The sequence below is a fragment of the Nesoenas mayeri genome (genome assembly GCF_963082525.1).
Source record: "Nesoenas mayeri genome assembly, chromosome: 5".
NCBI classification, from domain to species: domain Eukaryota; kingdom Metazoa; phylum Chordata; class Aves; order Columbiformes; family Columbidae; genus Nesoenas; species Nesoenas mayeri.
The window spans coordinates 68,460,371-68,477,058 of NC_137548.1; the positions used below are offsets into that span (position 1 = coordinate 68,460,371).

The 16,688-nt window shown below is 48.3% G+C and overlaps 1 protein-coding gene across 1 annotated transcript in view; it reads right to left on the reverse strand.

Moving 5' to 3' along the window:
- Positions 1-16,688, reverse strand: part of PLCB2 (phospholipase C beta 2) — a 59,962-nt gene that overhangs the window by 15,065 nt on the left and 28,209 nt on the right. The window contains exons 17-30 of the mRNA XM_080345701.1: positions 15,699-15,783; positions 15,129-15,253; positions 13,954-14,108; positions 13,350-13,514; positions 12,171-12,270; positions 11,791-11,895; positions 11,378-11,463; positions 11,184-11,280; positions 10,036-10,089; positions 8,623-8,833; positions 8,299-8,467; positions 7,031-7,107; positions 4,947-5,042; positions 3,964-4,021 (exon numbers count right to left, since the gene is read on the reverse strand). Of these exons, the coding sequence (XP_080201827.1) occupies positions 3,964-4,021; positions 4,947-5,042; positions 7,031-7,107; positions 8,299-8,467; positions 8,623-8,833; positions 10,036-10,089; positions 11,184-11,280; positions 11,378-11,463; positions 11,791-11,895; positions 12,171-12,270; positions 13,350-13,514; positions 13,954-14,108; positions 15,129-15,253; positions 15,699-15,783 (1,583 nt within the window). The remainder of the gene's footprint in view (positions 1-3,963; positions 4,022-4,946; positions 5,043-7,030; positions 7,108-8,298; positions 8,468-8,622; positions 8,834-10,035; positions 10,090-11,183; positions 11,281-11,377; positions 11,464-11,790; positions 11,896-12,170; positions 12,271-13,349; positions 13,515-13,953; positions 14,109-15,128; positions 15,254-15,698; positions 15,784-16,688) is intronic.

Sequence of the window (16,688 nt, forward strand, 5' to 3'; positions counted from 1 at the left end):
GGACAGACAAACGGACACACGGACAGATAGACACACAATCAATGGACAGACAGACAAATGGACACACAGACAGACATATGGACACAGGGACAGACAAACGGACACACCGACAGATATATGGACACAAGGACAGACACACGGACACATGGACAGACAGACGGACACACAGAACGACAAACGGACATACAGACAGACATACGGAGACAGGGACGGACAGACATACGGACAGACCAATGTACACAAGACAAACGGACACAAGGACAGACATACGGACACACGGACAGACAAACGGACACATAGACAGACAAACAGACACACGGAAAGAAAAACGGAGACACAGACAGTCAAATGGACACAGGGACAGACAGACACACAGACAAAATGGACAGACAGACAGACACACACACAGAGACCTACGGCCACACAGACAGACATGCAGATACACGGACAGACAAACGGACACACGGACAGACATACAGAGAGACAGACACACAGACAAAATGGAGAGACAGACAAACGGACACACAGACATACGGAGACACGGAAAGATAAACGGACACACGGACAGACAAACGGACAGAGAGACAAATGGACACACAGACAGACAAACGGATACACGGACAGACAAATAGACACGTGGACAGACAAACGGACACACAAATGGACATGGGACAGACATAGTTACAGACAGACAAATGGACACAAAGACAGATAAACGGAGACACAAATGGACACAGGACAGACATAGGGACAGACAGAAAGATACAAGGACAGACATACGGACACAGAGACAAACGGACACAGGCACAGACAAATGGACACTTGGAAAGACATTTGTACATAAGGACAGACAAATGGACACACCGACAAAACGGACACACAAACGGACACAGGACAGACACATGGACAGACATATGGACAGACAGACAAGCGGACACAAAGATAGACAAACGGATGGACAGACAGACAAACGGACGGACAGACAGACGTACTGACACATGCACAAATGGACAGACAGACAGACAAACGGACACATGGACAGACAAACGGACACACAAATGGACATAGGACAGACATACGGACAGACAAATGGACACATGCACAAGTGGACACACAGACAAGCGGACACAGGGACAGACAGACACAGAGACAGACAAATAGACACATGGACAGATAAACAGACATAAGGACAGACTTACGGACACACAAACCGACAGACAGATAAACGGATGGACAGATAGACAAACGGACACACAGACAGACATACGGACAGACAGACACAGAGACAGACAAATGGACATACAGACAAACGGACTCAGAAATGGACACAGCACAGACATACTGACAGACAGACAGACACAAAGACAGACAAACGGACACATGCACAAATGGACAGTCAGACAAACGGACACATGGACAGACAAATGGACACACAGAGAGACATACAGACACACAAACGGACAGACAGACAAATGGATACAAAGAGAGACAAACGGACACACAGACAGACAAACGGACATATGGACACACGGACAGACAATCGGACACACGGACAGACAAACAGACACACGGACAGACAAACAGACGCAAAGGTAGGCGAATGGACACACGGGCAAACAGACGGACAAATGGACACAGAGGCTAAAGGACACAAAGACAAACAGACACATGGACAAATGGACACATGGACAGACAGACAGACAGACATGGTCACAGGACAGACAAACAGATGGACAGACATATAAACGGAAACAGACACACGGACAGACAAACTGACAGACAAACGTACACACAGGCAGATGAACGTACACAAGGACAGACAAACGGATATAGAAAGACAAACGGACAAACAGACAAATGGACACATGGAGAGACAGACAGACACAGACAAATGGACACATGGACAAAAGGGACACACAAATGGACACAGGACAAACATCTGGACAGACAGACAAATGGACACACAGATAAACAGACACAAAGACAGATATACTGACACATGCACAGATGGACACACAGACACACAGACCCACAGATAGACAAATGGACACACAAATGAACACATAAATGAACACAGGACAGACATACGAACCCACGGACAGACAAATGGACACAGGACAGACATACGAACAGACAGACAAATGGACACATGGACAGCAATATGGACACAAAGACAAATGGACACAGACAGATGGATATAGACAGACAAACGGACACACAGACAAATGGACACAAAGACAAACGGACACACAGACAGACTAATAGACACAGGCAAACGGACACACAAAGACAGAGACATATGGATGGACAGACAGACAAATGGATACAAACAGATGCAGAGACATATGGACACACATGCAGACAAATGGACACATAGACAAGATATGGACAGACAGACGTGTGGACACACAGGCAGAAGCATTCAGACAGACACACATGCATAAACAGACAGACATATGGACACACAAACGCACACAGAGAGACAGACAGAAAAATGGACACGCAGATAGATGCACAGACACAGGCAGACATATGGACACACACACACACATGCGACCACACACACAGACATATGCACATAGACACATAGATACACAGACACACAGAGTCCTGCGCAGACGGACAGATGTGCGCACACAGAGACAGACACACATAGATACATGCGTGGACACACACAGACTGACATACGGACACACACACAGACACACGCACAGACAGACAAGTGGATACACAAATACACACAGACGCACAGACATACAGACGTGCACACACACACACAGGCAGAAGGGCACAGACACACACACGCGTACACAGACATGCACACAGATACAGACAGACGCACACACACAGATGGACACACACTCACCCAGACACACGCATACAGACAGACATGCACACACACAAACAGACACAGACACACATGAACAGACAGACACCCAGAGCTGCACACAGAGAGACATGGACAGACACATGCATGCAGGCACACACACAAAGACAGACATAAGGACACACGTAGACAACACACGCAGAAACTTTCACACACAGACACACACACACAGATGCAGACACAGGCGCACATGAACACAGACAAGCTGATGCATGCACAGACAGACATATGGACACACACATGGATATGCACGCAGGCACGTGCACAGGCGCAGACACACACACGTACATGCAGACACACAGACGGATGTACACACACAGACACAAAGAGACATGCACGCACAGACACACACTCTCGTACAGAGACATGCACAGACATGCACACACAGACACGTGCGCACACACGGAAACACACAGACACATGCATACAGGGACAGATGTATACAAAAGCGCACACACAGACATGGACACACACACAGACACACATGCAAACAGATGCACACAAAGAGACATACACACAGACACATGCACAGAGAGATGCGCACACTGACACACGCGCACACACAGATGAGCAGGTGCATGCAGACACACACACAGACTGCACAGACACGCACACCCTGACACACAGAGATGTGCACACGTAGACACACACACACGCTCACACAGGCACAGACCCACACAAGCACAGATGCTCACATATAGACACATACAGACACGCAGACAGAGACACATGCACACACAGACAGGCCTGCACAGAGACACACAGACAGACACACAAGCACAGATACACACAAGGCCACACACGTACAGATGCACAGGCATATGCACACGGGCACACACGTGCACACACAGTCACAGAGGTGGACAGACAGATACACACACACACACACACACAGAGACACAAGCAGAGACCCTTGGCCTGGCTGAATGACACAGCTGGAGCCCTTGGTGTGGCAGCACTTTAATGGATTTCCATGCCTGGGAGAACTGGCTCTGTGCGAGGTGCTGATGGGAACGCAACACCCTCGCGCTGCAGCGCCCGGCGCTGCTGGGGCAGCCTGTCGCAGGAGAACTTACCCGTTTGATTGTTTGCACCACCTCCTGAATGTGAGAGTTATTGATCTCTTTCTTCAACCTTTAAATAAAGGAAATGTATAAAAACCTGTAATACTTCTGTTATCTTTACATAAAACCTGTGGAACAATAGCAATGAAGTGCTGTACAGCACAACAGACAGCCAGGTGTGTGATATTCTCACTGCCTCCTCCCACACTGAGAGGTTGCTGTAATTTTAGGAAAGGCAAATAAACCACCATTCAAATTTGACTGAGACACAGGCCAAAGAATTACATGCAAAGTTCTACTTTTTCAGCTTAACAGACCGCAAAAGAACCTTGCTATGAGTGGGGAGCAAAGGAGGGAGCGTCCCCTGTTCTGTACCAACGTGTGAAGCTGTTACCCCGATTCACATGCTGCAGTAGGTGAATGCACAGCTCAGTACCAGAGTATCAGATTTAGAACAAGTGGGAAAGCTGCAGCCGTTACCTGAGTGAACACACCTCTGAGATGAGGCTGGGAAGACCTGCCGTTGATTCTAGGGGGAGATACATACGCACCAAAGCAGATTTGGAAGCACACCTGGGCTTCAACTGAAGTGACTGGAAGGTGCATCATCATGTCAGCAAGAACCTTCCGTGTCACCTTCCAGAGCCAAAGGGATGTGTGCCTGGGAGGCTTGTCCTCAACCTACAATTTCTCCACCTGCCATGGCCCCCCCTGCATTTTCCTGGGAGCTCCTGCGGCATTTCTAAGGCTCTGCTCCTCTCGGGCCAGTCAGAGGCTGGTAAGTGAAACCAAGTGCCTCACACAAAAGTACAAAGCTGCTGGAGAAAGCGCTGGAAGCCACTGTCAGCAGTGATGGCAGGAATGACACTATCGCTGCAGCTCGGGAGATGTGGGCAGCCCGCGCACACCTGTCTGGCTGCTCAAAAGGTTTCCCTGGAGCAGGACAGGGTGGGACAGCTGCCAATGACCAAGCCCAGGACCATCTACCCCAGTACCTCTCCTGAGCAGCCTTGTCACTCGTGTTCCTCAGCATGGTTTGGATCCGCTCCACTCGCTTTGCCTCCAGCCTCTTCTTGATGTCTTTAATATTGCTGTGGAGAGAAACAAGCATTGTGAGAGACAGGCCTGGCTACAAAGCCCTGAGAGCGAGGCAGCCCCTTGCATTTGCTCTCTGGAGCGCTCTGCTGCCCAGAAAAGCCATGCTGGAGACTGTGCAGCAGAAAGCCCGGAGTCTTAACAATAGTCCAGTCCTGCAACTTTTTTTTGTGGGGGGGAGTCATAACAAAGGGCCAGTAGACAATACATGTAATCAGGTATGTAATCAGGTTGCACTGTATACCTGCACTGGGTTCTGCTGGAGCACGAGATTGGCTGAAAGTACTTACACTGCTACATTAGAAAAAGAAAAAAAGGAAAAAAAAAAAGGAAAAGAAAAGAACGAACTACATGTTCATATTGCAAAGCTAAAAAGAAAACCCGAAGCAAGCACACAAACTATGGAACGTGACTTAAAAGCAAAACCCATAAACACTTAAAAGGCATGTCATCAAGCAGCAGGAAAGATGGACAGAACAAAGCCCAGAAAAAGCTGAGATGTGTGCCCCTGACTGAGGCACGTGTGGCCACCACAGCCACAAACTGCAGCTCGGAGAGCGTGCCCAGACAGTCAGGGGCTGTCAGGGCATGAGAAGCCGCTGACGCGCCACCAGTCCCGCCTCTGTCCCCTGGAGTTTAGCTCCACTTTTGGCCTTCATAGCTCCTGCCCTGAGAGGAGAACCCAGTTTATACCCTGTGTGACACAAGCGTCCTGAGAACTGCACTGGCTGCCCCACCTTTCTTCTCTTATGACAAACAATGAGCCATCACTTCCCCGTTCTTCTCCATCCCATTCATGATTTTACGTGCTTCTGTCACATCCCCCTCAGTCATCTGTTCTCCGAGATGAGTCCTATTTACTTTCTTTTCCTGCAGAAATGACTCCTCCCTGCTGCCTGTCCTTGCCGCCCCCGTCTCGCTCTTTCAAAGCGTTCTGTTCAAGATGGCACACTGACAAAGCGACCGCACTGCGGAGACAGATCTGATGGCATAATGCTGACTTGGAACCTCCTTTTTTCCATACAATTCCAGAAAACTCTATTTGCCACTTTGGCTGCTGCAGAGCAGCGAACAAGGAGCTGTTTCCCAGAAGGACCCGCAGCAGTGGCAGGTCTCCTTCCTGAGTGACAACAGCTCAGCCCTGTGTACAGTTGAGCTATGGTTAGTTTTCTTGCATCCGCATTATTTTGTATTTATCCATACTGAATTTTCCTGCCATTTTATTGCCCCTTGCTCAAGATCTTTAAATCGTTCTGGAGCTCCTCACGGGCAGCTGGAGATGTGACTGTACTAAACAGCAACGTGTTGTTCACAAACCGTTACCAAGCTACTCAACGTGTTTTTCTTAGTCTTGTCTAAGTCAGTCTCTCAGCTGAACAGCTGAGAGAAACAGAAAATCTCTCTTGATGGAGGACACGGAAAGAGGAAGTTTTGCCCGACTTAGCAACTAAAGGCTGAGAGAGGATTTAACAGGAAGGAGGAATGAGCGAGGATTTTAGCTTCAGGACAATGTTACTGCAGGAACAAACAGATAAATGCCTGGTTGGCAACGGGTGAATTGATTCTGCCAGTTTATTTAACTACTGGAGCCAAGATGCTCAATTTACTTACAAGACCGAGCCAATCAGTCCCTGGAGGGGATGATGTGATGTACTGACTACAGCAGATGGAAATGACACCCAGTGACCAGCAGCCTTATTTCTGATCTTTCTGAATCAGTCAGGACTCCTTACAGCAGCCTGAACGCCACTGCCCGAGCTGGTGCCACGTGGCAGGAACACTGCTCTAGAGATCACACCACTGCCCCTGTGTAAGACCCCGGGTCACATCCCTGTGCCTCAATTTCTCACCAAAGTAAAAGAAACGCTTCCCTTCCCCTGTGTTCACTTGCTCTCTGTAGTACTGTGCTTTGACACCTAGCAGAAGATGCTATCCCAGATGAGAGCTAGGCATTTGGACTTTGTTATTCAAACGCTGAGCTTACCTTTCCGACGACTCCTTCAGCGCCTTCAGCTCAGCTGTCTGCTTCTCTCTGGCCAGCTCTGTTATCTTGGTAACTTGCTGTTCAGGGCATGAAAACAAGAACAAAACCAAACCAAGATGAGACACAGCGTGCCACCCATATCTAATTACCGCCAGATTCAGCCTCATCCCTCCCTGTGCTGAATGCCAGGGCCAGCTAATCCCCGAGGTTTTGTGCAAACCCTGCACTACAGCGCCAAGTTCGGATGGGCACAGATTGCACCGTGCAGGCGGACTGACTCCCCCACGGCTGCACAGTCACATCACACACCTCCGGGTTATCTTTATGGATATGGGCTATGTGCTGCACAGTGAGAGCTTGGGTTTTGGTCTCCTTTTTGTAGCCTCGCTCACTAATTCCCACAGTCTTTGACAGAGTTGTGAGACAAGGATGTTTTATTCCTTTGGCTTCTCTCTCTGGTGATAGGCATGATTTCCGGGCAAAGCTAGTTCTCAAGCAGCAGGTTATTTTCCCCTCAGGGTTTGTACAGGTCAGAGCAGCCAGTCTTGTAGACAGCTTGCAAGGTGCCTGTCAAGGCAAAACGCACCAGCGAAACTAAGACTTAAGACACATGATGCAAACTCCTTTGGAAAATAATGATAGGAAAAGGCCCCCAAGCCCTGGAACCACCCTGCTTTCACTGCAACAGACGGTATATACTGTATTGTCACCACCACCTTGTGGACCGCGCTGTGTCTCCAGGCATCACTGTGTCTACTGCTGGCGTTTGCACAGGGTGGGGAGTCTGAGGTGTGGGAACACTGAGGCACGGGTGGGACTCACTGGCAACACGCTGTGTGGACACTTGCTTTGACTTGTGCTAAGTCAAACAGCAAAACACTTGCCCAGTGTCAAGAGGAATGAGCTCCAGCCCTGCTGTGGGTGCCACGGGCTGGTCCCGGGGGCCCTGTCCCTCACAGGCTCTCACGTGTTGGCACAGACATGGCACTGGCGAACACCCAGGGGGTCAGCGGGGCTATTCTTTTCCCACATGTCAAATTACAGACCTATAAAAATATTTCTGCTGGACTTTTATAGCTTCTAACAAATAAGCATCACTGTCTACATTCTCAATTATCTTGCATGGACCTGACAATTGCTCTGAGGGCTGTTTTCCATCCTGGGGCCGCATTTCCAAGCTAACGTTTTAGTGAAGAACTTGTTTTTTGGGGCTGTCCTTGCAGGGACTCTCCCAGGCTACATCCTGTGCTGACATTTGCGGTCCTTACCTCTGTGGCGTGCTGCTCTTTCTTCCTTCGAATCCCATCATGGTGCTCCTCCCCCAGGTGGATGAGGTCCATCTCCAGCCTCTCTCTCAGTTCCCAAACTCGGCTATCGATGCTTTCTGCCATGTCTACACGATTTGCACATGTACCAATGTCACCTGTTGTCACACTCCTGCAGAGCAGATAGAGCAGCTGATGCTGATACCATCCTGACCTTCCTGGCCGCCTAACCCAGGGCGATGTGGCTGCCTGCACCACTCGGTGCTTCCTTCCGAGCAGCTTTGGCTTGGGGAAGTGACTCACAGGCAGACCCTGTGCTGCACTTACCTCTTCTTCTGGGTTTTCCTAGTGGGTATCATCCTTTTCTTGCCTCCATAGCAGACGGGCTCCAAAAAGAGTACAGAGTATTTCTGCAGCAGCTCCTCCCTCCGTTTACTTCCCTTCCGCTCTAGCTCCCTCAGTTCCTTCTCCTGCTTCTTCAGCAGCTTCAGAAAGAGCTTCATCTGCTGCAGTTCCGCGAGGCTGGCTGTCTCAGGCTCTAAAATGCAAAATAAAGAGAGGTCATTTTCTCTCACCCAGCATTTCCCAACTGCTGTGATGCTTTTTGGGGTCAGACAGGTTTTTTCTGCACTTTTCCTCCCTCTTTTCAGCATTACGTGCAGCTCAGTTCACCATCTGGAGGGACGTGGCATGGTGATGGCCAGAAGAACTGCTGCCTTTTGGTATTTTGGCAGAGCAACACAGTGGTGGTGACGGGCCAGTCTGTCTGGCTCGTGCCTTGCACTCTTTTCCACAATTCTAAGTACCCCAAACACAGCATAATTGTTAAGCTGCTTGGCAGCTCTAACTATGAGGGAAAAAAAGCTCTGTTATTTCATTACTGGCTTTTTTCGCAAAACTAAATTGTAAGGACAAGTGCTTTCACCCCTTCCAGTTTTAATGCCTGGCATTTCTTCAGTTGTGTGGAATAAATGAAAGGGGTTTTGAGGCAGATGAAAATGAGAGGGGAAGGATGCCTGTGAACTGTTGGAGAACTTGATATCTGGCAGTAGCAAGTCAGGTGTTATCTGTGGCAAAAAGGACACAGGGAGTTCTCTTCTCAGGGGAAGTAACTATTTTCCTTGGGCTTGGAATGTGTAAAAACGAACAGAACTTGTGGGTGTGTCTGCAACACAATGCTGTGCAGGGCCAGTCCCTTCCCAAAGGCTCGGATTGAGAAAATTAAGCCTCACAGCTATTAATAAATGCAAATCTCTCAGTCAGCAAGCCCAGACTCTCAAGCCAGAGCCCTTTACACCTCCACAGTTTGTGATGCCTCTTTCCAGTGTACATCTTGAAAGTACCCACAGCCGGTGGGCTCAGAGAGCCAAAGCTGATGCAGTCTGAAGCTCTTCTGACTCACCGGTGCAGATGACAGTGGCCCAGCTTGTGCAAGGCGTACACCATGGAAACTTCAAGCCTCTTTTCTCCCCGAGACCTGCTGTGAGCTCTGTCCCAGCCACAGACCACAGCAGTGGTCAAAATGGGCAAGTGGTGCCACAGGCAGGAAAACCAGGTCCCCGAGCCCTAAGGTTCTTGGGGTTTGTCTTTAGTGCAGGCTCCAACATGCACGCTTGGGTCAGGTCGTTTTTAATTGGCAAACCAGGCTTCATCTCTATCCCAGCCAGGAACAGGGCAGAGAGGGAATAATGCAGGATGACTGGCAGGGCCTCAGCCCACGTGAACAGCACGAGCAGTTACCTGCAATCTGTGTCATTTCTGTCACGGTTTCATCCTTGGTGAAAGCTGCTGCTCCTGAAACCACAAAAGAAGTTCCTGTTTATGTTCTATCCTGGATCTTCAGATTAAAAACAGACAGTGGAGAGCTCATCAAGATTATGAAGGATGTTGGTGTGAATACAAAGGAGTTAATTAAGATGCTGAGATCCTTAAGTGCTTTGATTTCTATTAGAGCAAATCTACAACTTTTTTTTCAACTCATCTGACTGGCCAGAGTTAAGTAGGTTTTGCCCTTGTTACGTTAATGGGTCTCCATATAACCTAGCAGTCAAAACACAGGACCGTGCTTCACTCCCGCTCTTGCAGAATGCCAGATGCGGCATCTGTTCACTCTGAACTTGCAATGCATCTTATGAAGAGTCTGGTGTTCATCTCAGGTGATGAATAAAACCACTAATCTTTTAAAGCTTCTAGGTATTATACAACTGGAGACAGGTGCAAGTGCAGCTTCAAGAGATCGAGAGTTTTCAGGGGGATCTAAACATATTTAAAATGTCATAAATCAACAGTAATTTGCAGAAAGAGACCCTTGAAAGGAACAACAAAGAGATGTAGGGCAGTGAGATACAGGATAAAACCAAGCCAGATCTTAAAACCTTTATCTCACAAACATCCAGAATTTTCATGTCTTTGCTCGAAATCAATACCCAATCTCTAGTTTCACACTTCAGATGAGAGGCTACATCTCCACCACAGGCCACTTCTTCCCTGGACAGTGGTTCCCTCTTCACTCAGAGATCTCGCAGGGAACCCTGTGCTGACCCTGGAGAGCTGAGGTTCCTGCCTGAGCCCCAGCGAACAGCAGGGCAGCCAGCAAACTGCAGGGCTGCCCGACACCCCCGCCCTGCCTTGGAGGGGACAGACCACATTCAGACCAGCTGGATCAGCTGTTTCCTGGGGTTCTCAGGAGACATCTGAGACTACTCTTCTGCTGTGGAGTACAAGCACTATGCACCTCACACTTACGCCAGCCCGGGAATCAGGGGATAGCTACAAGTTTTGCCATTAATGACAAGCACAAGAATTTAAGTTGGTGACTTGGCCTGAGAGGTTCTGACCCAATTACCAAGGATCATCACCCCCAGCACTGTCTCACCCCGCAGCTTTACCTGCAGGCCCATTTGAAAGAGGAGTGCTGAATTTTCCAGTGGAGTCTGGCATCCCATTCGTCTCAGCAGGTGGGAAGTTCCTCTGTGTGCCAGGCCTCTAAAAAAGAGATCAGAAATAAATCAAAATTCTATTATTTCAGGCTGAATCCACACAGCATGTTTTAGAAACAATGCCAGAACCCGGGAAAGTTTACCTCCACCGAGCCATCTTTTAGCTTAACTGATCTCTTGTCTTGCAGACTGAAGAACTTAATGGGGTTGGAGAGAGCAATAGTCAGATCTGGAAACAAAGAGAAGGTCTTTGCTCAGATTATCAAATAACTCGTTGTACTCTGATTTTCCTCGCCTCCTGGTTTCCTTTCTGGCTTAGGACATGAAATTGTGGAGAAGGGATATTTTGTATTTTGCACTTGTAACAAGCTTCTCCCTGACAGCACAAAGCAAGGGGACTGTCTCCACCCCAGTCCCACTCTGAAGTGGGGCCCCTCTATGAAGCTGAAAAGAACATACTGCTCCCAAAAGCCCAAGCCAGGTTAAGACTTTCCTAACCTGCAAAGCTCCTGGACAAAGCCAGGGCTCCCACCACGGGCATCCTAACGCGTACTACCTGCCCAGGCATCAGGAACGTAGTCCTTTATCTCCAGGTACACGAACAGGGAAGGCATGGTGAGCGGCATGTTGCTTTCACTGCGGAGACAAATGTGGTGGTAGCCTGGAAACAGAGAGTAGAAGAGGATAAGCTGAGAGAATCTCTGTCCCTCCTTGTGTGCGTGCCCCAACACTAAAACAAAGTCTCTCTTTACGGAAGAGCATGGTGAATGTATTATGGAATTAAGCCAAGGCTATAACAGGATGAATTTGAAGGCTCCACTGCCTACAGGAAAGGAGATTAAGTTGCAAAATATGCAGATGTTCTTATCTTCTTTACAGCTTTCAATGGACAGGTCCCAAGGGCACAAAAGCCAAAGGAATTTCCACAGCATTTACCTGAGTGCAGTGCGATCACGGGAATGACGCGATGACCAATGAACTTCCCTCCTTCCTCCCAAGCTGCAATTTTGAGAGACGCCAACTCGGGCATCATGATCTAAGGAAAAAACAGAGTAAGGCACCCATGTCCTCACCTCTAACTCCTCACAGCATATTGGCATCACTAAGGAGAGCTTTACTCTCTCCTCCTTCCACCAGAACAATGCCATCTCTCCGTGGAAGCCACTGCCTCTTTCTGCATCTTGTCATTTAAGGCCACAGCTTATGACAGACGTAACTAAATTCACAAAAACGCCACAAAACAGGCTTCTCAGAGGAGAGACTGCACAGGATCATAGGAGGGCAGTTTACCTAAAGAAAAAATGGGGCAACAAACCCTCCAAACCACAACCTCTGTGAAGCAATTCACCAGGGTGGGGAATGAACCTGGAAGGATAATTTAGCATGCATGGTAACTTGGCCTCAAGGGCTCTTGTCTCTCTCCTCCCCCATTTTCTTCTGCCATGAAATGAATTAAGAATTATTCTGCCAGGACTGAAGCCTGAAAAATGTCTTCTTAAATGAGGATAATATTTATCTACCACATCCCAAGTACGCTGAAAATATCTGCTGCTTCACAGTGCGCTTGACAGAGATGAATTTTGTAACATGTATTTTGTAACTCACTGCAGAAAGGCCGAACATCACTATCACTGACTTAACTTCCCCGTACCCTGCAGCTGGATTAGTGACCACTGAATTCTTGTGGACAAACAGGGCAGTTTTCCCTCTTCCAGCACAACTGAAAACCTCCCACCGGTCCCACTACTTCTCCAGTTTGTCTGCTTCTCATTGAGAGTTTAACCACAGACATTCGGTTCCTTTCTGCTTCCTGATGCTTGAAGTTTTCAAAGCTGATTAGTCAATTCAGTCTGAAGTGCATCACAAATGGGAGACTTTTGATCCCTGTTGTTTCCAGAAATGTTCCCAGCTATCCCTTGTCTGTTCAGGGAAATAGTGATGGAGAGTTGTTTTGGATGTTGTTTGGATATTATCTGAGGTGCCTGGTGTGTCTACAGCCACACTGAGATCTCCAGAAGGGAGTCCCTTTGTTGTCCTGACCTCTCAAGAGGCAGTGCTTGTGGCCAACAGGATCTTTAAGGTTCCCCTGTTTGAATTACTACCAAATGTTATTACCTTTTCAAAAACAAAAGCCTCCTCCTTCCATACAGGGTTAATGGAATTGGCAGTGGAGGTCAGTTTGGTTCTGTATTTGCGTTTTGTGTCCCTTGGCAACCCAAACAGCTCTACTTCCACGTATGTCTTCACACTGCGGTCTGAGAGGAACTGACCAGAGAGTATCTACAAACAAGCAGAAACATAACTAGCAACTGCTGAAAAGAACGAAACAGAAGAACCCCCCAGGCCTTCACCCCAAAGTCATTCTCGCACCCCAAACATCTTTTCTGCTGCAGCTTCCAATCCACAATAGGCTTTTCTTTTACCTTTACCCAGGTTTCTTGCCTCAGCACTTCCTCCAACCTCCTCCCTCCCCATCACCACAGCCTTGGCTTCTTCCGTGTGGCAGATGCTAATTTTCCATTTTCATGCGATTATGATTAATTTAAAATAGCGAAAAGCCTGGGAGTTGCCATGGTAACACTCTCCCCCAGGACTCTCCGGGTTCGTTTGCCGCTAAGAACCCTACTGGTTAATGAATAGCAGGAACATAGATGCCAGTTCTAGCCGCGGTGCCAGGAACGGGCTGTGAGGGGAGGACCGGCACCGCGCTGGTACTTGCCGTGACAGACAGGGTACTCGCCACCACCACATCAATGCGGTCCACAGAGAAGGGGTCAAACTGCTTGTCTGGACGGCGCATGAATTCATGCTTGAGCAGGTAGCCACACTGGCCGTTGAACTCAAAGAGAGCCATGTTCTGCTGCATGGGGACGTCTGCCATACAGAGGAACACAATGAGACAGGTTGCTGTGGGACCTCATTGGGTGGCTCGCGTGCTGCGGGTGAGCTGAAAGATGCTGTTCTTTTACAGCGCCTGCCAGCCAGAGGCTCGCAAAACCATTCCAAAAACTAATTAAGCCTCTCAGCACCCTACAGGGAAAAATATTACAGCAGCTGTTGTAAGAAAGGTAAGTGGTTTACTTATGATTGCGCCATAAGTCTTGGGTAGAACTAAATTAAAACCTCCTTTAAGAAGTACCCGCTATTTTGAGGTGTGAAGTAAATAGTTGTCTGAATCCTTCCACTCCTTCTCCATTTCTTTTTGGGCCTCCTCTGAGTCCACCTTCTCCCCTGCCACTTCTCTTGAGAACACTGTCTTGGGGTTTCTGCACCCATCTGACATTCTCTTCATAACCCTCATCTCTCACTCCCTTTCAAAGTTGCTTCTTTTTTCCCCTCTCCTACTGACCCTACAGCTAGTCTCCTACACTCTCTATACGTAAGACACCCCTCTGAGGAAGGAAAAGGGGTAAAGAATAACATTTTCTGGAGGCTTTTCTCTACTTCTCATGCTGGTTATGGAGCAAGAAGGCCCTTCTTCCCTGTTCAGATCAAAATACTGGAAAATAAGAGCAATGACAGGCCAGTCCCGGAACCAGATGGAGCCCTGCCTGCTGCCTTGCAGAACAGGACACAACTCAGGGGGAGCAGGAGCTTCTGATGCATCCGTGCACGTTATCTAGTCTGACATCACGTTGCAGGGATGACAGCAAGTCTGTGTATGTGTGTAAGCACAAGTGTGTCAGACCAGAACCCTGGATACTGCATGCGAGGTCTGTGCAGGGCCTAGAGAAGTGCTTTTGGTCTGCGGGAGATGGAGGCAAAGCAGAACAGCGCTCCGGGAGAAGGCACACAGAATAATCACGCTCAGGGAGCCAGCACTGACGGAAGAGACAGCGAACACAAGCACACAGGCTCACCCGCTCGCAAGCTGGAGGACAATGTGACACTCACCCATGGTCTGGAAGTTGAGTGCCACCATCTGACAGCCGACGTTCCAGAACATCTGGGGCATGTAATTAGAGGAGTCCATCCGGGTGCCTTTGGGGTAAATCCGGCTCATCTGTCGCTTGTTGTATCTGCAGTTGCTCTATTGGAAACAAGTCTGGAGCATTCTTTGTGTACCCTGGGGCTAGCTCACAGATTCAGATTATGAAAATTGTTTAAGCTCTGCTATCAAATGCTCAGAGCCTTCCTGACAAGAAGTAAGTGAGGCCCTTGCAACAACAGGATTCTTCCCCATCCCCTTTTTACTGAAGGACAAGCATCTGGCAGCCCTGCATTCACTACAGCAGGATGCACCCTGTTGAGAATCTCTGTCAACAGCCCCCAAGCCGCCCCAGAAGATCCCATGGCCCATCTCCACACTATACATCTCTGATGGAATGTTTACCAGGTCCTGAAACCAGGAGCTGGCTGGCTATGGCTCTGTGACTCTATATACCTCTGCCTCACCCAGGCTCCAGGTTAGCTCCCAAACTCCATACAACCAACTCCATCAGACAAGGTTTGCCCAAAGGATACTCTACAAATTGCACAGGGAATTTGGTTAGTAGATCATAAGCCTTCAGCTCCGTGAAGGAAGAGATGACGTAACTCCGGTTCTTCTCTACAAGTAAGATAAAAAAGCATTTAGAAGAAAGGCATGACCAGCCCCTCTTCTGTGTGAGGACTGAAGGACCCAAGAAGCACTTGGCCTGTTTACCACTTTCTCCCAGGTACCATTTTCTATCAAGACAATTTACCTTTCTCTGGTCTCTTGAAAAGGGATGAAGAACAATACTCCATGAAAGGTGATTTATGTTTACCTGAGAGACAATGGTTGTGCACTACAAGACAGGAACTGCATGGAGAACAGACAGGACTGGCTTGCAAAGTTTAAATGGCAATAAGTTGGCCCATCTCTTTCTGGATTTCAGTGACTTTGAGAGAATAACCCCTGCCTAGAGTTTTAGTTCCAAGTGAATCCAAATATTCAAAGATCTTGCACAATTTTTAAAATTTTGTTGAGTTTCCTGTTTTTCACTCCCCCTTGATTTTTCTTTTCTTTCTTTCATCACTCAAACCAGCTCACTCAAAGTCAGACCCAAATGAGGGAACTCTTTAGAGGAACCTGTTGTGTATAAAGAAATCACGTGCATTTTCAGTGCTTCAGGTGTTTCTCTGTTCAGTCACCATGGAAGAGGAAGGCCAGTCACATACACTAAGAACAGCTGGGCTCAACCCTGCCCTGCAAAGCAGCAAATCAAGCCCACTGAGATGTCACTGGCCTCTGAGCTGTTTCTTTCCATCCTCACTTGTACAAATAGGAGCAGTATCTGACTTATCCCTCTCTTCTCCTTACCAATTCCTTACCACAGGGAGGAAGGCAGAAGGGAAGTGTTTGAGATCACACATATATTGTGGGAGAGAGAGAACACAACAGAAAATGGAGAACAGTCGCATCTGAAAGCACCGTACTCCTGGTCAAATGGAAGTACTTGGGATTCTGAAAGGAATCTGAGTTTGACTTAC